Raw genomic sequence first — 26,133 nt, forward strand, 5'->3', positions numbered from 1 at the left:
AAAGGGCTACCACATCCAAGAAAAGCAGCAGGCGCGCAAATTACTCACTCCCGAAACGTGGAAGTAGTGACGAAAAATGACGATACGGAAATCATCCCTTGTAATCGGAATGAATACTTTATATCTCTTAATTAGAATAAACCATTTTAATATATAAATTTGATTAGTAATTTGTATATATATATTATATATTTCTATATATTATATAGAAAAGCGACTTAGGTTCGAAAATATATCATGCACAGTTAATAATAATCTTCGCATAATATCGCGGCACTTTTGCTGGCGTCGGCGACGCGCTGTCCGACATGATCCTCGGGCGTCAAAAAGTTAGCATAGTTGATGGCTATGGTGCGCGGGTGCGGATCAGTTCGTCGATTTCGGTCGTGCGACACGTCCGGTGCCAGTGGCGTACATCGTCGAGGTTGTCACTTTAACAACAGGAAGAAGACTCAATGTGTCATTTGCGGCGGGTCGTTGTCGGCAGTGCCGCACTTGCTGGACTTTGCACCATGGAGTATGGCACGTGGTATTGGTCAGTTAAACAAAAATACTCATAGTAGGGCGACGTCTGATAAAGGTGACACGAGTGGCAGGGCCATAAAAATTTGTTTATATATATAATATATAATATTGATGTCACACACGCGTGTACGAGTACGAAGGTCAAAAATAAAATTATACAGGAATAGTGTTTCCGACGTGTGGTGAGCGGGGTGGGGTGAATGTGTTACGACAGTCTAATCACAAGGCCATTGATGACGGAATACGAGAGAATAAAAACACGTGGCGCGTGGAGAGTTATAAACATACATACAGGTGAGAAACTAATAAAAGCGCGTTAAAACACTAAATATGATATGAGTATGGATTTTTCCATAAAATTATTAACATTCCAATGACCGGCTTTAGTTCAAATAAAAACACAAACAATGCCTATTATTTAATAAGTAGTTTAATTTCTTTAGAGATAAAATTACTTATACTTTTCATCTGCCTTTGTCTCAACACGTATTTTAATGTTTAGTACCGTAAAATAACACTTGAAAATTCTAATTTTCACAAACTTTAAAATGATACGGACTATTTACTAACTTAATTAGTGTTAATATTAATAAGATATTTTTTTACCAAAATTTTTCTTAAAATCTACTCTACAAAATGGCTATCTTGGATTTTTTCTACATTTTATTTAAAATTTAAAAATAATTAATATTTTTAATAACATATAAAAACAAATTATTGAGATATAATTATTGACCTAACGTATAACAGTTATTAAAAAAATGATTAACTAGATAAGAAGTTATTTAAGTTGTCAGTGAATGCAGTGCCACTTTGTATATTAAATTTTTCTCAAATATAATGATATCTGACAGTGATTAAAATCATTATCATAAAAAACGCTTCGATGCAAATCTGTAGATAGTGTTTAATTTTAAATAATTGGTGCTTTATTCCAAAAGCTACATGATCTCCTATTTTTTTATTTATATCCTAATTACAAGTATTATGATTTATAAGTGTAATATATGAATAAATAAATATATATTGGGAAATGGTGTTAATTTAAAAAAAAAGATTGTCGAATGAAAGAGGAAACAGAACCTGTAAGAATAGTTGTAGAAATGAATATTGAAGGAAGAAGAGGTAGAGGAAGACCAAAAAAGAGATGGAGGGGTGTAATTGAATCCGAGGACGACTGATGTGAGCGTAGATGATTTACGAGATCGTGTCAATTGAAAGTTTAGGATAAGGGTGGCCGACCTCATGTAGTTGCGATTAAGGCGAGGAAAACAAGAAGAAAATTTACTACTATATTTGCAAATAATTAGAAAATAAAAGAAGATTGCAATTTTTTTACAAAAATCCTATTACCTTCGATGCGAAGATTTTACTATTATGTGTTTATTTTTTGTGTTTGTTACCACTTTTAATTTAATATAATTTTTATTTTAGATGCATAATGTCTTTTTCAATTCAAAATGACAACTTTTTCACAAAAAATTAATTTGATCAACTTCATCTTTGAAAGTGTTTTAGAAATACTGAGACTTGTATATATATCTTATATTAAAGCTTATGTAATATACTTTTATATGAAAAAGAAAAAATTCTGTCTTTAGTTTGTTTTCATGGTAACTAATATCAAAGTCAATAAATAAATAAGATTTTTGTAAAAAAATTTTTTTATATTTTTAATACTATAACTTTTTGAAAAATATAACTATTTCCCTTAATATATTTATATATTATATAATTACTCACATATCAGCTGTCCTCATATCTCATTCATATGCCACGTTTCCACTGAGACGCGACCACACTGTGCTGGGTTTTTTTTTTATTAACTTTGATGTTAGTTTTCACCATAAAAAGTGCTTGATACAATATTTTTCAATAAAAATTGTTTGTTACTATAAATAAATGCACTGGACTACAAGGAACTTACATCAGAAGCAAAAATTTACTTTTCTAAATCAACTTTCGCGTTGTTTTCAAATCTGCAATTAGACTTTTTTTATTACTTCTAATTTTTTATATTATTACTAATTACATATAAGATAATTAACAGAAAAAAAAGTTGTTTTCAAATTATTACTGATAAATATGTTAAAAATAATCAGTCCAAATTTTCATTTTTAACCTATTTTTTTGGTTCTTTAAAGTTGATAAAAATTTTTGATAAAGATTTGTGAATGTTAATAGTAAAAAAAATTGAATATGTTACAATCGCTTTTAGCTCAATTACAAGTTTGAAAATGACATCATTAAATAGAAAATTTTATGAGAATTAAAACTATGATATTTTTAAGACTAATATGCAGTCAGGAAATTTTATAATTACTATTTACAGTATATTTATTAGAAAAACTCATTATTTGTTTGCATTTTTATCGTAATAGAACACCTAAATAAATATCATAGTAATCATAGTAATCATTTTTTAGTATTTAAAAATATTCTACAATTGAAATATCCAGAACTGAATTAATTTTAATGATTTACATTAACTAAAAAAAAAAAAAAATTATCAATTTGAATCCCTCTTGTGGGCAGGCAAAGGGTAAGATTTATAAAAAAAAAACCAAATGATTGACAGGTAAAAACATGCATCTAAATAAAAAAAAATTATACAGATGTGATCTTTTTGATAAAGTTATAACAGTTAACAAAGTTATAAGTTTTATACACTGGACTACAAGGAAATTTCATCAGAAACAAAAATATACTATTCAAAATCAACTTTTCACGATGTTTTCAAATCTGCAATTAGACTTTTTCTATCTAAATTTTAATATTATTACTTATTATTAAGAAATAATTAAGAAATAAAAAATTGTTTTAAATTAATACTGATTTTGATTATTAATATGTTAAAAATAAGGAAAATGGCATATTTAACATATTTTTTTAATCTTTTATAGTTGAATTGTGTGAAAGTTAATAGTAAAAAAAAAATTATTATTACCATAACTTTTAGCTCAATTTGCAAGTTTGAAATTGACATCATTAAATAAAAAATTTTATGAGAATTAAAAAAATTGTATTGTTAAGATTAATATGCAGTTAGAAAGTTTTATAATTACTATTTATAGTAAATTTATCAGAGTAGCTCAATATTTTTTTGCTTTTTTATCGTAATAGAACACTTAAATAGAAATCATAGTAATCATTTCTAAGTAATTTTTGGTATTTAAAAAGATTCTACAATTGAAATATGAACTAAATTAATTTTAATGATTTAATTTAATTAAAATAACCAATAAAAAAAAAAAACACATCATAGTAAACTTAATACCTTCTCTTCGCATCGAAGCTAAAAAAGTGGTTAAAAAGATCTACTCAATAGCGTACTATAAAATTTGATTATAATTGTAAAAATCCATTGTTAATTCAGAAGAAACTAACAATCATTTTTTTTAGAAATGATTTATATAGCAACATGTTATCAAAAAATTTGGAATATTATAGTCTAGTAGTAGCACACCCAAATAGAGTAAAAAAATTATTAAATTACAAAGTAAAATGATTTAATTTTGTAGTTGAATCCTATCATATTAAATTATCATATCAAACTTGATTCATTAATAAACACTTTGAAAACATTAGAAATGAATGATTTTAATTGTCTGCGTGGAGAACATGGGATAAGTAACTGTTTCATTGATAAATTAGAATTTTTTTTTCAATTTTTGAGGGTAACTAATTGTAATCATTTGACGTATCGTTGAAAAAAGTAGGTCAAGTTAGAGCAGAGAAAATAAATGATAGTCACAAAAAAATACCTTCTCAGCTATGCATCGAAGCTAAAATCTAAAATATAGGCAAAATTTTGTTTTGCATGAGGCAAAACTAAAGTGATGGGATCCTTGATCTTTATTGAAGTTATTGAATCTAAATGAGATAAAAATCAAACGAGTTAAAAATGTATACTAACTTAAAAAAAATTGTTAAAAAAATGCAAAAAATTCATTGCCATACGCTGGTTGGAACCTCGTATACCAAGCGTGTAAAACACAAATTTTATAAACTCGGAACCCGTACGTAGCTAAAGTCGTTTGAAAAAATTGGCTATTTAATCTAATTCAAATTTCAAAATTATTTTTCTCGACTTAAAAGAAGGAAACAAATTTAAATAAGTTCTATTTATACTTTCTATGCTATATTAATTTTTCATTTATGTAATATTTATGAAAATCTGTACTCCCCTTGTCAGGTATTTTAAAATAAAATAAAATACAAAACCCAGACTTTTAACACAAAAATAGCATAATTTTGAATACGGTAGTCATTTTTACCATGAAGACAAATCCAGAGGTCAAATTTTTTTTTTTCAAATTAAAGCATATTACATAAGCTTTAATTTAATATATATATAAAAGTGTCAGTATTTCTGGAACATTTTCAAAAATCAAGCTGAAAAAATTATTTTGTGAAAAAGTTGTCATTTTAAATTCCCCCTCTATGGGCAGATAAAGGGTCAAATTTACAAAAAAAGTGTGTCAGATGAAAGGGGTATATAAAAATTTACTATAAAAAAATAATAATATTGATCCATACATTTTTTCAAAAGTTATATAAAATATAAATGAAATAATATAAAATATAAAATCGAGAATTTTTTTCATGGAAATCGTACGTTTTTCTTTAACTTTGATGTCCATTTTCACCACGAAGACAAGTCCAGTGGTCAAATTTTTTTTTTCAAATTAAAGTATATTACATAAGCTTTAATTTAAGATATATATAAAAGTGTCAGACTTTCTGGAACATTTTCAAAAGTTAAGTTGAAAAAGTTAATTTTTTGTAAAAAAGTTACCATTTTGAAACCCCTTCCTGTAGGCTGTTAAAGGGTCAAATGTTAACCAAAATATAAAAAATGATAGGTAAATATCTAAGGTATTTATAAAAAAAAAAATTATATTGATTCGATCATTTTTAAAAAAGTTATGGCAAGTTTAAGTAAAAAAAATTTCGAAAATTAGCGATTTTTAAATTTGTAATTTTTTAGGGGATTTCCCCCGTTTACGGGGAACGAGGGAATTTTTTTCAATTCTTGAGGGTAATGTCTTCGACTAGATACGATTTGTGATCTTTTAACGTATCGTTGAATGCAATCGGTTTCGTGAGAGCTGAATAAAAGTGGTAAGACACACAAAAAAAAAAAAAAAACACATAGTAATACTAATACCTTCTCAGCTTTGCATCGAAGCTAAAATATGAACACAATATAACATGTTTTTTATATACGGCAGCCATTTGCATGTTATATGGACGCAGTATTTCTGGAACATTATCAAATGTTAAGTTGAAAAAGTTGACTTCCATAAAAAAGTTGCGTTATGACTCCCTCCTTGAGGTAGTTAAAAGGTTAGAATGTAAAAAAAATTATACTAAAGAAAAGCAAAATACTTAAGGTTTCTATTAAAAAAATTATTTTGATTTGTTAACTTTTGAAAAAGTTATGGTAATTTTATGAAAAAAAGTGAAAAAAATTTCGAAAATGAATAACTTTTAAAATTGTAGTTTTTTTGACATTTCCCTCATTTACGTGGAATGACGAAAATTTTTTCAATTTTTAAAGGTATGTCTTCAACTAGATACGATTTGTGATCTTTTGAAGTATCGTTGAAAGATATCGGTCCAGTGAGAGCTGAGAAAAAGTGGGAACAGACAAAAAATAATAATAAAATAAAAACGTTAGCACAGTGAGGTCGCTGCGCAGTATATGTGTGGCATAGTTGGGACAAGTATAGATGATATTTGATAGTGATTAAAATCACTATCATAAGAAACGTTTCGATGCAAATTTTTAGATAGTGTTTAATTTTAAGAAATTGGTAGATTATACCAAAAACAAAATTAATTCATATATCCTTAATTATATCCTAATTAGTGGTTCTTTGATTTAAAAGTATAGTAGAAAGCAAAATTAACTCCTATTTCTTCATTATTCCTAATTAGTAGTTGCTTTATAAGTATAATTTATGAATAAATATCTATTAAAGTAATTCAACGTAGTCTGAAAGTGATGCAAACTTTCTCAGCTTTGCATTGAAGCTAAAAAACTAAATTAAGTTTTGTAAAAAAAAAACTATATTAAGTTTTGCAAAAAAAAAAAAAAAGATATCGTAGCGTACTAGTTTCGTACTAGTTGAAAAGTCGTTCAATAGTAATAAAATCACAAATATTTAACTACTGAAAAATGTTTAATCAAATAATTCAGCTTTTATAATTGATAGTAAAAAATAAAAGTCAAGAAATTAAACCTATCTAACAAAATATTTTTTTTAACTTAATGTTTAATTGTATAAATGTTCATATATCTGTCAAATAAATGTTACTCACGATTTAAGTACATTATTATTTCTGTGTAAACTTAGCTTATTTGAATGTTTACTCATACATCTTATATCTCGTCCATCAATTATTTAGAGACCTGTCATTGCGGTTACTCGTCACGTTTCACCCCCCTCCCCCATTTGACTCCAGGTCATAAACTTGAATACCGGAGGCAGTGTACCGTCTCCCTCGTTTATAATTACACGCATATATGTGGATACCATTGATATCTAGATGGCACCACTTCCAGGGTCTGGAGATAGATAGTAGTATCTAGTATTATCAGAAGGGAAAATTAAGTCAAGTCGTGAGTCGGCTAAGACGTGTCTCTATGTATATTCTTTAGTTTATAAGTGTATTTTGTTTTATATAATATTTTTGTGTTGTGTGAATATTTTATATAGAGTTTTCGTGTGTAATTAAATATATGTGTTATTTTTGTTTGTTAACATTTAATAGTTTTTTGTGTATTAATTTATACATATATATAAATTAAATAATAGTATTGCGTCTTCGCTCTGTTCCTGTAATTGCCTGTTTGCATTTTCCCACATATATGCATCCAGACTTCTTTTCAGCTGTCATGTACACTGCCGATCACCCAAACAATAGTGTTTTCTATTGAAAAAGAAACGTTTAACGAAAATTATAGAACAGTTTGATCGTAAATATGTTCATTATCGTGTAAAATCAATTTTTGATTGAGTTAAATTTTCATAGATCAAAACTGTATAACTTAAATGAATAAACGCCTCTTATTATTTACACTATTTAGGTAAAATAGTCACTTAGTAACCCATTTTATTATAAAAATAAAAAATATAAAATGAGTTATGATATAAGTTATATGTTTTAAAATAAGATAATTTATTCTTAAAAAAATTTACAAATTTTTACAATTACAAAAATCTATATTTTATATGAAAATTACATTTATTTCGTTTACAAATAACGTGTATATTAAAAATAATATAATGATTTATGGAAATTTCTGTATCATTTTTTTACATAATAATATTTTATTTTTTTTTTCGATTTCATAACATGGTTTATATAAAAAAATTGCTTAATAATTAATTTTATTTTTATTTATGCTAGGTATGTATTGTTGGTAGTTAAAAATTACCCTCAGGACTTTATAATTTTTAAATATACAGCATGATTTTTCTCAAAAATGTGTTATTTTAGAGAACAACTTATAGAGATTATACAAAAAAGTTTTTACAAAAGAAACATGCTTAATGTGCATTTGGAAAAGAAAAACGTCAAAGAAAACGTTCCTCGTAAAATTTTACTAGAAGAAAAATTTTAGATGCCTATTAGATCAACGTAATTATGGCATCGATTTAAGAGATTTTTTTATTTTAAATTTGACTTTAGTTATGATGCACATTTCAAGTTTAAACCAAAAATATTAATTTATACATTACTAAAACAATGTGAAAGTTTTCATGATTTTCTGTATAGTTTGATGAAATGTCCGTGATTAAATATTATTAATTGAATATAAATAAATATGTACAGACATTTAAAACAATGTTATGGATACGCTTCAAAAACAATTTTCGATGACGTTAGTCCGAAGAAAACAAATATTCAAAAGACTGAAATTAAAATATAATTTCACGTACTCGTTTATAGTTTCACGATATAATACAACTCGTGTATCTGTTCAACATTTTTAATACAACCAAAGCAACTTGAGGCAAAAACAATCTCAGATGCTGCAACTTATTCTGGGTTTAAAACACCTTTTTTTCGGTATTATATAATTTCCCTCTGCAGGAGTGGGAGCTTTACGTTTATAAGGGTTGTAAGTCATATCACTATCAGTCTCCTCAATGATTACATGTACCGGTATAACTTGATCAGTCTCAAGCAATGTATGAGGATTGCACTCCATTTCTTCATTCAAAACACTAACTTGACGAGGAATATTACAGCCATAAACTTTTTTGAATAAACGTTTTGATTCTTCAATCGAAGAATTATATTTCCGTTGGATCAATTCGATGTACCTTTTGTGACTAACACGAGGTAGTTTTGCCTTAAATTCATTTTTCTGGGAAACGTTTAATAAACCGCAAACGCCAGTATTGGATCTTAGATGACCTGAAAAAATTAATTAAGAGTTATTAAGCGTTAAACAATTTTTTACTTTTTAAAAGCTCGAAAAATAAAATACATATGAAAAAAAGTGTTTCAATATAATTGAGATTGGTATTATAGAAGTTTTGATAAAAAGAAAACTATTGGGTACAATAAATACAATAATCAGACGGTTTAACAAATGTTTAATTTTTTATTAAAATCTGTAACGACAAATGAATTTTTCAACCATAAATGTTTGATAAGTTTGAAATATTTAGGGGTAGTTCTGATACAAATATTATTTCATTTTACTCAAATTATTTAAATAAATTATACATCATTTTTTATCTACTAACCTTTTTGTCTTCTAGACATGAAATACGGATGATAATTGACTTTATCCATCTGAAGCTGACAGGAAATGAGTCAATGATGTGTATTTACAAAATAATACAAAACTTTTAAAAGCTTCCAAACAATTGAAAATACTGATCACAAATTTGTCTACAGAGCGTAAATTTTACAGCTAACGAAGTTAAGAAACTAACTAGAATTGTTTGGAACAAATTGTTTGTTTATTTTTTTCAAATTTTAAAAAAAATAACACTAGGTAACGAAATTAGCTTGTTAATATATTTTTATTAACAGTTTTTTTCTAGAAATAAATATTAATGTTACTAGACACAATTTCATATTTTATCATTATTAAAACGCCCGTTAATATTTAAAACATTTCGTCATGTTATTAATTCAACTCAAAATTTCAGTTTATTAACATAATTCAAATTTAAAGAAGATAAAAGTAGCATTTATCATGGTTTTATAATATCATCTAGTATTTATTAAATATTTTTTTAAATTTCCAAAAATTGTATACAACTAAAAATTAATTTTTTAACACAACACTTGATTTAAAGTCTTCAATTATATATCATTGTGATATAATTCAAATAAAAAATATATATAATATACCAAAGAATGTTAATTTACATATTTTATAATTTAATTGACTTCATCATAATAATTTTATATAATGAATTACTACACGTAGCTGTTTTATACTCGAAACAAGAATACAAATAAATGTACTTTTAATAATACAGATAATCATACTGTTTTATTTTATGTAAACTATGCTGTGATCACAGAGTAAAAACTTTTACATCTTTTATGTGATTACAAGTAGGTACATTTTAGTGGATAAATGTGCGTGTAGACAATTTTAGAAATGATTTTCGAGAGACTAATAAAAATACAATTTTATAAAATGAATTTATTGCCATAACATGTAACTCAACTTGCAAGTTTGAAATTGACATTATTAAATAGAAAAAAATAAAATTGTTAAGATTAATATGCAATCAGGGAATTTTATAATTACTATTTACAGTACATTTATCATAAAAGTTAGATTTTTTTACATTTTTATCGTAATAGATTACTTAAATAAAAATCATAGTAATCATTTCTAATTAATTTTTGGTATTTAAAAAGATTCTACAATAGGAATATTCAGAATTTAATTAATTTTAATGATTATATATCTAAAAAAACCAATAAAAAAAAAGTTAATCCATTTAGAGTATTATAAAAATTGATTATAATTGTAAAAATCCATCGTTAAATTCAGGTGAAACTAAAAATCATTTTTTTTTTTAAATTTATGATTTATATAGCAACCATGTTACAAAAAAATTTGGAATATTATAGACTGGTAGTAGTACACACAAATAGTGTTAAAAAATTAATAAATTACAAAGTAAAATTATTTACTTTTGTAGTTGAATACTTTTATCATATCAAATCTAATTCGAGAATAAATACCAAATAAATAAATATCAAATGATTTGAAAATTTTATTCTAACTCAAAAAAATGCAAAATGTTGATGGCCACAAACGGGGTTGAAACTCGTACCCTAAGCATGAAACTCACAAGTGTTACCGACTCAACAACTGTTCGTTGCTTACGTAGTCCGATAAAATTAGCTATTTAAGCTGACTCAAATTTAAAAATTACTTTTTCGACTTTAAAAAAGCAAAAAAAATTAATAAGTTTAATATCTTATGTCTTATGAACTTTATTCTATGTCAATTAAATTATATAATAATCATGAAAGTCTATGTATTCCTTTAATAAGATATTTTAAAAGAAAAGTACAAAACCCAGAATTTTAATACAAAAATAGCATATTTTTGAATACGATAGCCATTGACGCATAGAAGATAGGTCGACTAGACAAATTTTTTTTTTTAATTTTATTGTACATGACATAAGTTTTAATTTGACATATGTTTAAAGGACGCAGTATTTTCGGAACATTTCAAAAAATAAGTAGAAAAAGTTAGTTTTTGTAAAAAAGTTGCTATTTTAAATCCCCCCTGTGAACAGAATAAGTGTTATATTAAAAAAAAAAATGATATTTAATGAAAGGGAAATATTTAAGGTTTCAATATAAAAAAATATTATTTTGATTTGTTAATATTTGAAAAAGTTATGGCAGTTTTAAGTACAAAAAATATCCCAATAGAAGGTGATTTTTTTCGCAAATATTACATTTTTTTTAAATTTCGACAGCGATTTGCATATAGAAGATAAGGTGTCGGGACAAATTTTTTTTTCATTTTATAGTATATAACATAACCTTTGATTTGATATATGTTTAAAGGACGCAGTATTTCCGAAACATTTTCAAAAGTTCTATTTTTTAATAGAAGTTTTGAACGCCCCCTATATAAGGGGAAATTGTCCAATTTTAATAAAAAGTAACTCAAATGAAAGATGTACTTATAATGTATTTAGAAAAAAAATTTGCTGATACATACATTTTTCGAAAAGTTATAGCATTTTTAAGTTGAAAATTTAAAATCGAAAATTTTAACACTAAAATAGCGTTTTTTTAACTACGGCAGTCGTTTACATGCAGAAGATAAAGTGTTGGGACAAACTTATTTTTTTTAATTTATAGTATATAACATAACCTTTGATTTGATATGTGTTTAAAGGACGCAGTATTTCCGGAACATTTTCAAAAGTTCAGTTGAAAAAGTTCTATTTTTTATACAATGTTTCAAAGTTTGAACCCCCCCTATATAAGGGGAAATTGTCTAATTTTAATAAAAAGTATGTCAAATGGAAGATGTACTTATAATGTATTTAGAAAAAAAAAATTGTGCTGATACATGCATTTTTCGAAAAGTTATAGCATTTTTAAGTTGAAAATTAAAAATCGAAAATCGAAAATTTTAACACAAAAATAGTGTTTTTTTAACTACGGCAACCGTTTACATGCAGAAGATAAAGTGTCGGGACAAATTTTTTTTTTTCATTTTATAGTACATAAAATAAGCTTTAATTTGATATATGTTTAAAGGACGCAGTATTTCCGGAACATTTTCAAAAATTAAGTTGAAAAAATTAGTTTTTGTAAAAAAGTTGCTATTTTAAATCCCCCCCAATAAGCAGATTAAATGTTAAATTTTCAAAAAAATGACATCAAATGAAAAGAAAATATCTAAGGTTTTAGTATAAAAAAAAATTTTGTTGATTTGTTGATTTTTGAAAAAGTTATGAAAGTTTTAAGAAAAAAAAGTGAAAAAAATGACAAAATTTACCGATTTTTAAATTTGTAATTTTTTGGATATTTCTCCCATTTGCGGGGAACGAGGGAAAATTTTTCAATTTTTAAGGGTAATGTCTTCAACTAGATACGATTTGTGATCTTTTGACGTATTGTTAAAAGAAATCGGTCCTGTGAGAGCTGAGAAAAAAAGGCAACAGAAAAAAAAAAAAAAAAAAAACACATCATGGTAAAATTAATACCCTTCTCATCTTCGCATCGAAGCTAATAAAATAACCTGCTAATTATGGGGTAAACTTATTGTATTTATTGTACAAATTTTTAAGTAAGGACTCCGCGCAGGGCCCTCATTGTAATGAACCTATTAGAATAAAGCCTCAGATTTTGATATTATGTTAGAGATTGCTAGACTATCTCCTTCTGACTATAAAAATCCATTTTTCCCTTTCAAAACCAGTTCTTTAGGTAACTTCAAATATACAAATTCTGCAACACTCTACTCAAGATTCTCTCTCTTGTAATCATTCAAAATATAATAAAAAGAAAAGATGTAAAAATAGTGTAATTATGTAAAAAGGCTAGATGCGGTAGAACACATTTGAATTACTACATATAATTAATTATATTTTGTTATTTTATTCTGTTGATGTGTTGAATTGTAAATATACGGTTTTATGAATGTTAAGCAACCTTGAGTGGCAAGTGCGTTTATACAGCCTTTCTCCAAGGCTTCTTCCTTGAGTGGCGCCGTCAACAGCACGGTCGTCTCACACTCAAGATTTTTAAAATGTGTGTATACCGTATATTCTTACAATATAATATTTAATTACGGTTAATGATTTTTGAACACTCATAAGAACCTTTTGTTTAAAAACGATTAATATTATTCTATCCACTAAAATGTGTTTATAAGGATTGGTAAAATTGAACGCTTTTCTTTGTTCTTATTTAAAAGCTTAAAAATAACTTGTAATCAGGTAAAAATAATTTGAACGCTGAAATAATATTTGCAAATATCACTGGATACCCAACAATCGAAATTCACGTTCACCAAGTTCTATTACTCCTTGGGCTTGGAAAGAATATTTGTTCTTTTGATATCCACGTAGGACATAGAGAGTAATAAAGCGAGAGATTTACAAAAGCGAACTGGCGAGCCTTAGCATTTTTTTTTACTTTTACATGTTAGATACTCTTTGTCTCTTTTTTATAATCTCGATTGTAGTAGTGTTCAATGTGATTATTTTATTCTAAACATATGTATTAGTTTTTACATGGCAAACAATACTTAGATTATTAATTAAAAATATGTATGTATAAAATGTCACATGAATTTTGATTATTATAAATTTCATTATCAGTATGATATTCAATAAAAATTTTATAATGTAGTCACTTTTGTTGTATTTATATAAATTATTTGAAAGTTAGTCAAAAGTGAAGTTCGTGGGTATTACATCACTCTCTAAAACTAGTCGTTTTTTTTTATTAATTTGAATTTGGAATATTGTTTAATTTAAAAACCTTAAATGTTTTGTTTAATTATTTATGGATTATTTTTTCAAATAAAATGACACCTTATCACTATCAATTATTATCAATACTTATCACAAATATGCTGCGTCCCTACTGTGGTGGGTTTTTTTATGATAAAATTGTTTGTTAATTTTAAAATCATAAAATTAAAATAATTGTAGTGTAATTATAATTTTTAATTATTAAATCAAAGTAAAATAAGCATTTCGAGCATCTATCACCAACATATTAAATATCCACAAAACAATTCATTGATACTTATTTTAAATATTTAGTAGATCATTTCGTTTTTAAAGAAAATGACCATGAACTTTTACAAGTTTTACTATGATCATTGACTATCAAACTCTAGATAAGAATATCATTGTTTAAATTTAATAAGCATCATCTATGAACAATAAAAAATTTTGTATATATCTGCTGGTCTACAGGGCAATCATTTATATTTACACAGGGAAATGATGCAATAAACTATATAAGAATGTGAATGCATTACTTTATTATCTAAATTTATACTATCCAAAAGTAATGAACCTAACTTAAATATATTCGTATGCATAAAACTCTAAAGTTATCGATCGTACTGATCTAAATTTAAATTAACAGTTTACTTTAAATTATGTTTTGTATTACAATATGTAAATTATCTCAGATATACAACTTTCGAGACAGCAAATAGTTAATAGACTATTTTTAATGAGTTTTTACTCAATTTTATGTCTTAGAAAATATAAAATTTAAAAACGAGGGATGATGATAAATTATTTTGTATGCAAATTTGAAATGTGTATTGCTTCACTCTGTATAAAATGAACGTTGGTTTATGTATTAAACTTGTACAAAACTCTGTAAATGACACATATATAACTCGTATAAACTTGATATGAGTAAACCTTTAGTTAGGAGATAAGGTTGCCATTAAAAAAATAATTTCATTCTATAAAAGGATGTGCTGTCAGTAAAAACAAACAATAGTCAGACAAAAGCTAGGCAAGTTAAAAACATTTTGTTAAAAAGAAAAATTCTTAAATAAAATATTTTTATTTTGCATTTTCTTATTAATTTTACTTTTTTTAAATAAGTTCAACATTTCATACACCGTGTTTGAAATTTGAATTGTATTATACATTTAAAACTATATGATATAAACTATTACGTAATTAGTCTTGTGTTAGTTGTTCATTTTGTTTAAAAATGAAAATTTTCTTATTGTTTTTCTTGGCTGTGATTAGAAGTAATCAGATTTCCTCTTTTATTATTGGCGATTCTTTACTAATAAAACTACTCAAATATAATTCAATAATTGGTAAGTCAAAATCACAATTATCAATTATTTTATTTTAATAGACATTATTATAATCAATAGATAACCAAAGAAACACGATTGATCAGCTTTTAGTAAATTTCGCAGAACATTTTAAAAACAATATAGCTAATCAAAGCACAGTATTATATTTAAATGATATACACTTAGTAAACGTTGAAAACATATATATGAAGTAAGTATTTTCATAAAAAAATTATTGTTTCTTATTATCAATCAGCAATTTGGCATGAATTTATGCTTCAACAATTCCAGAAAATAATTTGAGGACTTTTTGTATTTAGTGTTAATGCAACGTTGAGTAATGTAGAGGTTAACGGCTTTGATAAAATAGAAATATTAAATGTAACTGCAACAGTTTTCGACGGAAATAAATGGATAATTACCTTTAATATACCTGATCTGGAGTTCAAAGCTAATTACAGTTTATCAGGTGATCTCAAACTTGACAGTTCCTGGATAACAAATAATACCATTGTTTCACAGAGTGCTGGCATTATCAAGTACTTAAATTGATTTAATTAAAAATTAAAAATTTAAATTTACTAATCAAATATTTAATTTTAAAAATGTCTACTTTAACTCAAAAAAAACGGTAGCACAGTTTGAGCGTGGCATAGTAGAGACTAGTATAGATGATATCTGACAGTGATTAAAATCACTATCATAAGAAACGCTTCAATCCAAACCTGTAGTTAGTGTTTAATTTTAAGAAATAAGTAGATTATTACAAAAGCAAAAATAACATCTATTTTTTGTACTACTTTGACTGCCATTTGCACAAGAAATTAGGTCGTCGGTACAAATTTTTTTTGAACTTGTAGTACATAAAATAAGCTTTAAATATAACATATATTAAAAGGGGCAGATTTCCCGGAACATTTTCAAAAGTTAAGTTAAAAAAGTTCTAGTTTTATAAAAATTGTCAAAAATTTAAAAAATCTTTTCTTAACTTTGAAGAGGCAAAATAATAAAAATAAGTATAAATTTAATGTAAATTAGATTCATGTAAATTTTGTATTTATTGGTGGATCATTACTATGGCTAACCTTTATAAGATATTTTAACATAAACAAAAGAAATAAAATTAGAACACAAAAATAGCATTTTTTTAACTACGGCAGCCGTTTGCACATAGAAGATGAGTCGTTGGGACACATATATATTTTTTAATTTATAGTATGTTATATAAGCTTTAATTTGACATATGTTATAAGGACGCAATATTTCTGGAACATTTTTAAAACTTAAGTTGAAAAAGTTGAGTTTTGTAAAAAAGTTGCTATTTTGAATTCCCCTGTGGGCAAGTAAAGTGTCAGATTATCATAAAATTTATATCAAATGAAAAGGAATTACTTAATGTTTCAGTAAGTTATGTTAATTAAATTAAAAAAATTTCGAAATTTACCGATTTTAAAAATCGTAATTCTTTGGGCAATTTTCATCATTTATAGGGATCAAGGGAAAAATTTTTCATTTTTAAAGGTAATGTCTTCAACTAGAAACGATTTTGACGTATTGTTGAGAAAAATCGGTCCAGTGAGAGCTCAGAAAAAGTAGTGGCAGACACAAAAAAATAAAAATAAACACATCATAGTAAAATTAATTAATTTTCAGCTTTGCATCGAAGCTAAAATTTTTGAGTATATTTTTTTTTACATTTGAGACAACTCTGTGATTGATAATTTAGTTAGAACCTATTGAAAACAAACTTAATTTTTAATAACAATGCTAACAAGTGCATATTTTGTTTCTAGAACTCATCTCTATAATGTTACCTCGGTAATCACAACAACATTAGATGTGGATTTATTATCTAGAAATGTAAAGATTCAGAATGTATCAGTTGACTATAACTATAGAGAAGCTAAGGTATATATAATTGATTAATAAATAAAAGTAAATATTAATTGTAGTAAAAAATGCATTTATTATCTATGTATAGACTACAATAACTGGTTTAGATTTCCTGGGATCCTACATGAGATATTATGCTGTTAATCCAATTGCCAATTTAATTGTCGAATTTTATTTGGTACAGTACAAATTAAACATAACAGAAAGCTTAGCCAATGCAGTGGAAAACAAACTAAATCCAATTATGATGGAAAATGCAATATTTTCATTGACAGAAGTAATTTTGAAATATTCAAATGAACAAACTGAACTGTATGAATTAACTTAAATATGATAATTATACATAGTATTAACTATTAAACTTATAGCCTAATTATTTGTTTATTGTTCTAAATAAATCATATCAATGTTCACTTAATTAATTTGTTATTAATATATATATATATTACATAGCACTAATTCAAAATGTATTTGATTCTGTTAGAAATTATTATGTTAGTTTTTTCCATTATTTATTTATGTTTTATTTTTTGTTGGAATGTTCATACTAGGGTATAAACACCATACAAACCTTTAACTTGGGATATGAAATAAATACTATGTCTTCATTTTAAATTAATATTGGTTTTGTCAGTTATTAAAAGTGCTTTTTAATAATACTTTTTTGTCATTTCTTACTTGCCGATAAAAAATGAAACAGAACGCCTTGAATTAGGCATCTAAAATAACATAAAAGAAAATTATAGTATCTTAATTTTAAATCATGGGCTTTAAAAAATTCAAGCCGAATAGTAATTTCAACAATTTCCTTAAATATTAAGGAAAATTATCAATTTTGCTGTAAACGTATTGAAAGGTTTTTTAAATAAATACATTTTTATGGAATTATAAAATTATGTATCCTTTCATAATTTTGAACAATAATTTAAAAAACATAATCTATCGAATTATAAAATATCCCTAAATTTTAAATAATATGTTAACTGTGTTCGGTAGTCACATGAAGATTTTAGTTAAAGTAGGGTTTTTACTTATAGATTGATAATATACACTTAGGTGACAAAGCTTCCCAGGGGTAATAAAAATCTATTGAGATATTAATAAATATTTTATTAAGCATTCCAAACATTTCTAAAGAAATAAAAATAATTACATAAAATAACTTTTTGAACAATTGATTGTTAAAACTTTTGAATCTCTTTAAGTTTTAAAAGACTCTCTATAATAAAAACATTACAGAATTTATTACAAAAAACTATTTAAGTGTAGACTTAAACATGATATGTGTATATTATAAAATCATATTATCTTATTAATTAGATTTTCTTTAGGATAATTAAGATCTAGTGACATTTATATATAAAAAAATACAAAATTGTAAACAATTTAACAAGTATCATTTTGATAATTTAATGAATTGCATTGATTTTTTACTTCACAGCTATTTTTCGTTGGACACCAGCCACAATTAAACTTATCTTGTAAAGCTAAACATGCACCGCAACTTTTAGCCATTTCAGTACATTTGTAAATAGTAATATGTAAGTTATTTATATTGTCTAAAGGTACAAAATCACCCCACAATATTTCTAGTTGAGCATTCTGCGTAGAAGATTGGGAACTAAACTTAGTCTTTTCGCATATAATTGTATTCGCATTATATGTTGCGCTTACGTTGTATACAATTCCGTCAATAGTAAATCTGCATGAAAACCCTTTCTTAAAAATAAATTGACCAATTATGTCAACGTTAACTTTGACCAACTCTTCTTGATCCGATGGTATAAGTATTTCAAAATTTTCAGAATTAAATACATTAACTTTCGGACAATAATAAGGTCCTTTTCTTGCATTCATAACTGTACCTTTTTTGTTTGTAATTACAGCATCGTAAATACACTGTTTTTGATAACTACTGGTACAAATGTGTTTCTCCATACACCAGTCACACAAAAATAGTGAGGTAACACATTCAGTACACGATTTATAGGTTGAACAATTGAAATTAATAGAATTAACAATTACTTCTGAAGAACCAATTTTACTGGATTTAGTTGATTCTAATACTCCATTTCGCATATTTAATATATCAATTGTATTAAAACTTCTGGAAGCTACTAATAAAGAAGTAAAGTAGAGTAATGTTAACAACTTATGGCGGTATGTATGATGAGCCAATACGCTGTTAAAACTCCCATCAAATTTGAAAGTATTAAACATTTTTAACTATTTAAATTTTTCTGCAAATAAAACTAAAAATTTTAATAATGCCAACTAACCAATTCTGATTATATACTAATAAAAAAAAAAAAGATAATTATCGAAAACGACAGTTTTATATATTTTAGGACACCAAAGTTAATAAATATAAAACATTTTTGTTATATAAATAAACTTTTGTATCATAAAATAAATTTTACTTAATTTTTTTCATGAAGTGCTATTATTAGTAATATAAGTAAATTATTTAAAACACCCAAATTCCATCTTTAAAATAAAAAGATGCATCCTAAAAAAATTTCACTTTACACATTCGTGACGAAGCTTTTTATTATAATAGTTTAAATCAAAACTTACGATTTCTATGTGTACATATTTCAATTATTCCTGATCTTTTTATTATACCAGTTACCGATTATATAGGTTTTTTAATTTTAGCAATATAAAACTGTAATTAATATATTCACAATATCAAACTTAATTACCTTTAAAAATTAAAGTAATATTTCAAAGAAATTTTTTTTAAAAACTAATGCTGCATAATATCTTTAGTTTTAGTATAAATAGAAGTTCTAACTAAATCTGTATAAGTACTAATTACTGTTGCTTATGTTTAAATAATTTATAAACAAATTAGACTAACATAAGTGATGATAATATAATATTTGTTCAATTTCCATGACTAATTCAATGTCCATTATACAGAGTAATTTACTAACTATGTCTCACGTAATATCTTTTAAAAATACAAGTGTTATAAACAATTTTTTTTAAACATTATGAATTTGATAAGCTGTTTCACAAGAAAAATTAAATTTCTATCATCATTTCTTATACTTAGAACTTGTATCAAATTCAGATTTTCAAATGGCAACCCCATATTATTTTTATATATTTTTTTTCGTCATAAAAAAAAATATATTTAGCAAAAAAAAAATAAAACATAAATTTTGAATAAGATACGCTACTTTATAATTTACGATATTTGATATAAAATTTAGTTGTTTTTCCAACACGGTCACATTATTATTTTGTGTAGCGATAAGGCTACCGGTTCACTGTGTCAACGCATGTAGTTAGAATAGGCCTTATCGATTTACTACCTATAACGTGCAAGTTTGTTATAATTTTTTCTTAATAAACCATAAACTTTAGAAAGCCATGGAGCACTTAATATAAAATAAAATATTTTTTTTACAAAATATTTTTTTTGTTAAACTAAATCTAATAGTGTAAAAAAAAATTGGGTTGTCTTTTGAAAATATGAAATTGATACAAGTTTTAAGCATAAGGGATGGTGGTAAAAATTTACATTTTCTTGTGAAACATCTCAACAAAGATCCATAATGATAAAGAAAAAAAATTGTTTATAACACTTGTATTTTTTAAGATATTACGTGAGACATAGTTAGTCAATCACTCTGTATATTTACAGTAGAACTCCAATTATCCGAACTCCGATCATCCGAATCGCCGATTATCCGAATCACTTTCAGAAAAAATCAGAAAAAAATTTGTCCAAAGTCCGCGGCGTCAGTGTAGGCACAACGAGTGGTAAGAGTTCCCACTCCAGTTCCGGCGCATTGTAGTCACCTGTCATTGTTTATTTTGATTAGTCAGTGAATGGGTCCCGGTCCCCATTAATTCGGATAATTGGAGTTCTACTGTATTATCTTATTTTTTAATTTATCTTACAGGTCAAAGGTTTCGATTATATTTTATTTAAAAAAACTATTTGTTATTGAAAAACATTTACGCGTATTAAATTACCTAATGATTATTGTACTCTTCACGAGTTAAGTTCATTGTATAACTAATAAGATACATTATTTTATAATTTTATATTGATTATGCTCATAATGCTACTGTAATAAACTTTAATTAGTAATACTTGATAATAATTTCTTAAATGTATTTTTTTAAAGTAACTGACTTCTTAAAGCATTTAATTAATTTAAATTAGTTTTTAATGAAAACTACCTCCAAAATGACAAAACTTTATATTTATTCTGTACCACTTAATTTGATTACAGGTTGTCTAAGTTTTATTACTACATTGATATTTTATAATTCTACGTTGATAACTAAATTTATTATCCTATTAAAAGTTTGTATTAAATTTAATAAGTACCTAAATAATCAAAGAAACTAAAAGACGGTAATCAAATACAAATTTAGCAAATTTAAAAAGAGATTTATTAAAATTGAATTTTTTTTTATTTCTGAGTTTTTTCATTACTAGTGGTAGAAAATTAGTAACGTTATTAAGAAAGTTGGCTATTAATGGAAAAAATTACTTCAAGATCCTTTTCGAAATGTTAATGATTAAATGATGAAGATATTTATAGAGTGAAAGGTTAAACAATATTCTTAAATATAAGGAAAAAAATATTTAGCAATGTTAGAATTAAAATTATAAAAAAAAAAAAGCACATGCTCTAAAAGACTCACTACTACTGAATACCTACTGAATGTATAAATCGTTGAAAAAACTTCTAAGATTCAAACTTATGGAAAAGACTTCTTTGGAAACAAATAGTAAAAGAAAAATTAGACAATTATTTATTCACGTCACGATTAGCAAATTCCTTAATACCACGTTAAGAAAAGATCACGTGACCTAAGCAACAGTACAATCTCCTTGAAATGTGTTGCAATTGATAACATGATAGCATGCTTTGTTTACATTTAAGGAGCCTTATAATATTTATACTATTGTAATTACTTTAAAATTAATTTTTTTAATGTTAAATAGTATTTATTTTTACACTGATAAATTTTCTGTATTTTTTTTATAAATGTAATTAAAATTTACTTTATATTTAGGTAAGTTGGCAATGAAATGGAAGTTCTTTTAAAATCAATTTATTAAAAAAATGTATATATAATATATATATTTATTGATACATAATCATTTAATTGGAAAGTTATACCTTTTATATATTTAATTATGATACATTTATGATCGTAATTTTAGATTAAATTAAAATGGTTAAAGATGAAGAAATGCGTTATATGGATTCGGATGACCAAGAAAGTGTTGGAGGACAAAGAATGAGTAACAGGTTAGTTTCATAATAGTAAATAAATTTGTTTTATAAACATTTTAAAATATCTATTACTTAAATTTATTGTATTTATAAGTGATATAAATTCTATGAGTAAAGTTTCAAGATTTCAAATACCAAACATTCAGCATTTTTTTGTTAAAAATTTGTTCTATTTATAAAACATAATAGTGAATAAATATAAATTAAATATACTGGCGGCCAAAATTATTAGATCACCAAAGAAATTCGAATTAAAATTTCTGTCGATAATTTTTTGCAGGTGAATTATTTTTTCTTTGAATCTACAGCAATCATGTTTGTTACTATTATAATAATATTTAATAAACCAACAAGATATCAAATCTTATTTGAAAAAAATCTTAAAGTTATTGTGTGATCTAATAATTTTGGCCGGCAGTATATAATTATGAATAAGTAACTTTTTAAAATTTATATACATTATTAATTATTTATTTTAGCCAATATTGCGTACATGTTATATGTTATGATATACATCCTAAACTGTTTTTAATATTTCATTTTTAAACACAAAAAAATAATAATTTAATAGTTAAATCTATAAAGTTTTTAAATTAACATTTTTATAAATTATCTTAGTTATTTAAAGATTTGTTGGTAAATAATTATTAGATTACTTATTAGATAATACAATGTATTATTAACAAGTTTTTAGTAAATTATAGTCTTTTAATTATTTATAATAGAAGTGTATTGTAAATATGACATGAATTATAATTGGCTGTTGCTCTTAGTATATCTACCATTCTTTCAAATTTAGTGTTGTCAATAAATATTTCATTTTTTCTGATTGATTGAAGATAAAATAATAATTTTTTTAATTTGAAGTTCATTTGTAATATTTTTAAAAGCTAAATCTAAGTGCAATAAATAATACTATAAAGTTTCTATATTAAAATAATGGAATTGTAATTTAAATTTAAAAGATATTATTATTTTTAGATCTTATTAATGACTCAAGTTTAATTCAAAAACTATTATTTTAATTTAAAACTATTCAAACGTTCATATATATTTGGTTTTACTTTATAGTATAATACTTTATTTATAATATCAATAACGTTTGTTGTATGGAATAAATCAAACTTTCAGGAAGTATAGACAGATGTCACAGTTTCTTATTGTATTATAAAAGTTGATATTTGAATCAATTAGTTTACCTGAAATAGGTAAATGAAATTATGTTCAATAATCACTTTTAAATAAATGATTTCAAGGACAAAGTTAATCAATTACTGAAATTATCATTGCATACTCGTATAATATATTTATTTTAGCTTTGCTACGAAGCTCAGAAGGTGTTAAATTTACTATGATGTTTTTTTTATTTATTTATGTCTGTTACCACTTTTTCTCAGCTCTGGCTGAACCGATTTCTTTTAATGATAAGTCAAAAGATCAAAAATCATATCTAATCGTAGACATTATCCTAAAAATTAAAAAAATTACCCTCGTTCCCTGTAATTGGGGCAAATCTCCAAAAAATGTACAAATTTAAAAATCGATAATTTTAGAAATTTTTTTAACTTAAAACTGCCACAACTTTTTCAAAATTGACCAAAATGATATAATTTATTTATTATAGATGCATGATGTTTTTACCTATAATTTGGTATATTTTTTTTATAAATCTGACCGTTTACCTGCCTACAGGAGGGGATTCAAAATGACAACTTTTTCACAAAAAATTTACATTTTCAGCTTAACTTTTAAAAGTGTTCCGGAAAGNTGCCTACAGGAGGGGATTCAAAATGACAACTTTTTCACAAAAAATTCTGACATTTTTATATATATCTTAAAGTAAAACTAATGTAATGTATTTTATTATGGAAAAAAAAATTTCGGACTTTATTTTGTCTTCACAGTGAAAATGGCTATCAAATACTATTTTTGTGTGAAAATTCTCAATTTTATTTTTTACATTTTTAACTTTATAATGTTATAACTTATTGAAAAGTGTATGGATCAACACAATTTTTTTATGAGAAATAATATTTTTTAATAATCCCTTTTTCATTCGACATACTTTATCTTAATCAGGATATAAATAAGGAAATAGCAGATCATGTAGCTTTTGGAATAATCCACCAATTTTTTAAAATTAAACACTAACTACAGATTTGCATCGATGCGTTTTTAATAATAGTGATTTTATTCACTGTCAGATATCATTATACTTGACTTAACTATGCCACGTCCCCACTGTGCTGGGTTTTTTTTATTTTGGTTGGCCCCAAGTACTTGCGATTAAGGAGAGTAAAAAGAAGAAGATAATTTTTTCTTGGTTAATATTTTTTTTGATTATCACAAATTAATTTTTATTTTAAAACTGATATGCTAAGTCATTGTAATTATTATTATAAATCTATATATTTTTGTTATATCTGTTGTATTATATTACAATCGTCATTTTTTACTAATTTATGAAACATTATTTAACTCAACAAAAAACAAAATATCCAAGTCTCTTAATAAAAAACCACTTTCTCACTCTCTAACTCGGTTTGGCTATGTGTATATTTAAAATATTAGATTGCTTAAAGGTAAATTTGTAACGGTGATATGTTTGCTGTGTTAAGTTAAATATTCTCAAAGAATGTATAAAGGTAATTAAAAAAAACTGTAAATTGCTTTTTGAAATTCGAATGATTAATGAAGTTCTCCTTATTTTCTTTATACAAATAATTCATACAAGATAATTTAATATTATCAAAATAACCATTAACATTAATAACTTTTAGGTATTTATAAACTTTTTTGAAGATTTTTAAATTTTTTTTTTTTTTTTTTTTTTTTTTTTATAGCATCCATTCATATTTATAGCAACTGTCAGGTGTCCATATGTTTTGCAAATTTAATTTATTCTCGAATTCTTTGCAAAATTATCTAATTCCAGTTTAAACGTGGGAATCGCGCTTGTATTATTTTACAGGAGTTCAATAACTGTATTTGAAAGTAGGCAATTTATCAACGCCCATGTATTGATAATTTTGGAATTGATAGTTATATCGATGGGACATACTTTTTACCTGTCGATCGAGCGCATTATATTTGTGACAGTGTTTTAACGCATTCGCCAGTTTTAGAATGTGTAAACTATAATGAGATTGAGCACCGAGGTTAAAATGCTATTAATTTGTATTTAATGAACACCCAACGGCAATTGTTTAAAGTGTGCCTGCGACACTAACTAATCTAACGTTTAACTAAACAGCTAAAGGTGAAGAAAATAAATATTGATTGCAATAGCGTTTGCATTTAGTTCAGGTCCCATCGCTTGCGTCGAATGTGATTTAAAATTTACATTTTGACATTCTGGTCAAAGGTCTAAGTCAAACGATCATTACCAGTGAACACACACATTTAATAACCGTACTGCTATAGACGTTTGTATATTTATTTACGTTGGTTTTATCCCGTCCGTACCTTTTCCGGTCGTCCAATTGTCCATTTTTATTGGCAGCCCAGCCAACTTGGAGAGTCCCGGAAAAAAGTGCCATACATCAACAGAAGCTACTGGAACGACACGGTCGAGGCCGTTCTATTACTTTTGCTACCGATCAACGCTCTATTAATACACTTCATTTGACT

The 26,133-nt window shown here is 25.2% G+C and overlaps 4 protein-coding genes across 8 annotated transcripts in view; 2 read left to right on the forward strand and 2 right to left on the reverse strand.

Moving 5' to 3' along the window:
• Positions 1–7,936: 7,936 nt before the first annotated feature.
• Positions 7,937–26,067, reverse strand: LOC126897020 (uncharacterized). The gene is made up of 2 exons (XM_050670360.1): positions 25,969–26,067; positions 7,937–8,958 (listed from the first exon to the last, which is right to left on the reverse strand). The coding sequence occupies exons 1-2, from the start codon at positions 25,991–25,993 to the stop codon at positions 8,564–8,566; spliced, it is 420 nt and encodes a 139-aa protein (XP_050526317.1). The 5' UTR covers positions 25,994–26,067; the 3' UTR covers positions 7,937–8,563.
• On the forward strand, positions 15,011–17,683 carry LOC126897015 (uncharacterized). 2 transcript variants are annotated; one of them, XM_050670354.1, is made up of 5 exons: positions 15,011–15,358; positions 15,419–15,551; positions 15,661–15,879; positions 17,134–17,248; positions 17,322–17,683. In XM_050670354.1, exons 1-5 carry the CDS (start codon positions 15,247–15,249, stop codon positions 17,559–17,561), a joined length of 819 nt encoding a protein of 272 aa, XP_050526311.1. In that variant the 5' UTR covers positions 15,011–15,246; the 3' UTR covers positions 17,562–17,683. The 2 variants fall into 2 exon arrangements, with proteins under 2 accessions (XP_050526311.1, XP_050526312.1); XM_050670355.1 differs by having other exon boundaries at positions 15,211–15,358; positions 17,341–17,651.
• LOC126897014 (plexin A3-like) lies at positions 17,787–22,032 on the reverse strand. Of its 4 annotated transcripts, none has more exons than XR_007702005.1 (2): positions 21,922–22,032; positions 17,787–17,952 (listed from the first exon to the last, which is right to left on the reverse strand). XR_007702005.1 is itself a non-coding variant. In XM_050670352.1 (2 exons), the coding sequence occupies exon 2, from the start codon at positions 19,451–19,453 to the stop codon at positions 18,620–18,622; it is 834 nt and encodes a 277-aa protein (XP_050526309.1). In that variant the 5' UTR covers positions 19,454–19,473; positions 19,811–20,044; the 3' UTR covers positions 18,135–18,619. The 4 variants fall into 4 exon arrangements, 1 of the variants encoding a protein (XP_050526309.1); XR_007702003.1 differs by lacking the exon at positions 21,922–22,032 and adding an exon at positions 19,939–20,056; XR_007702002.1 differs by lacking the exon at positions 21,922–22,032 and adding an exon at positions 19,811–20,050.
• Positions 22,127–26,133, forward strand: part of LOC126896988 (tight junction protein ZO-1) — a 158,164-nt gene continuing 154,157 nt past the window's right edge. Inside the window, exons 1-2 of the mRNA XM_050670297.1 lie at positions 22,127–22,279; positions 22,431–22,518. Of these exons, the coding sequence (XP_050526254.1) occupies positions 22,442–22,518 (77 nt within the window). The 5' untranslated portion in view covers positions 22,127–22,279; positions 22,431–22,441. The remainder of the gene's footprint in view (positions 22,280–22,430; positions 22,519–26,133) is intronic.

The sequence above is a fragment of the Daktulosphaira vitifoliae genome, unplaced genomic scaffold (genome assembly GCF_025091365.1).
Source record: "Daktulosphaira vitifoliae isolate Bord-2020 unplaced genomic scaffold, ASM2509136v1 Scaffold_1, whole genome shotgun sequence".
Classification (NCBI taxonomy): domain Eukaryota; kingdom Metazoa; phylum Arthropoda; class Insecta; order Hemiptera; family Phylloxeridae; genus Daktulosphaira; species Daktulosphaira vitifoliae.

What these genes read in the sequence shown, in the direction of transcription:
- LOC126897020 (XM_050670360.1), bottom strand. Translation starts at nt 25,993, where the DNA reads ATGGACAATTGGACGACCGGAAAAG. An exon ending in CAATTGGACGACCGGAAAAG is followed by an intron (nt 8,959 to 25,968) that starts GTACGGACGGGA and finishes TAATTTTTTCAG; the next exon opens with GTCATCTAAGATCCAATACT.
- LOC126897014 (XM_050670352.1), bottom strand. Translation starts at nt 19,453, where the DNA reads ATGTTTAATACTTTCAAATTTGATGGGAGTTTTAACAGCGTATTGGCT.
- LOC126897015 (XM_050670354.1), top strand. Translation starts at nt 15,247, where the DNA reads ATGAAAATTTTCTTATTGTTTTTCTTGGCTGTGATTAGAAGTAATCAG. An exon ending in CAAATATAATTCAATAATTG is followed by an intron (nt 15,359 to 15,418) that starts GTAAGTCAAAAT and finishes TATAATCAATAG; the next exon opens with ATAACCAAAGAAACACGATT. An exon ending in ATAACTATAGAGAAGCTAAG is followed by an intron (nt 17,249 to 17,321) that starts GTATATATAATT and finishes ATCTATGTATAG; the next exon opens with ACTACAATAACTGGTTTAGA.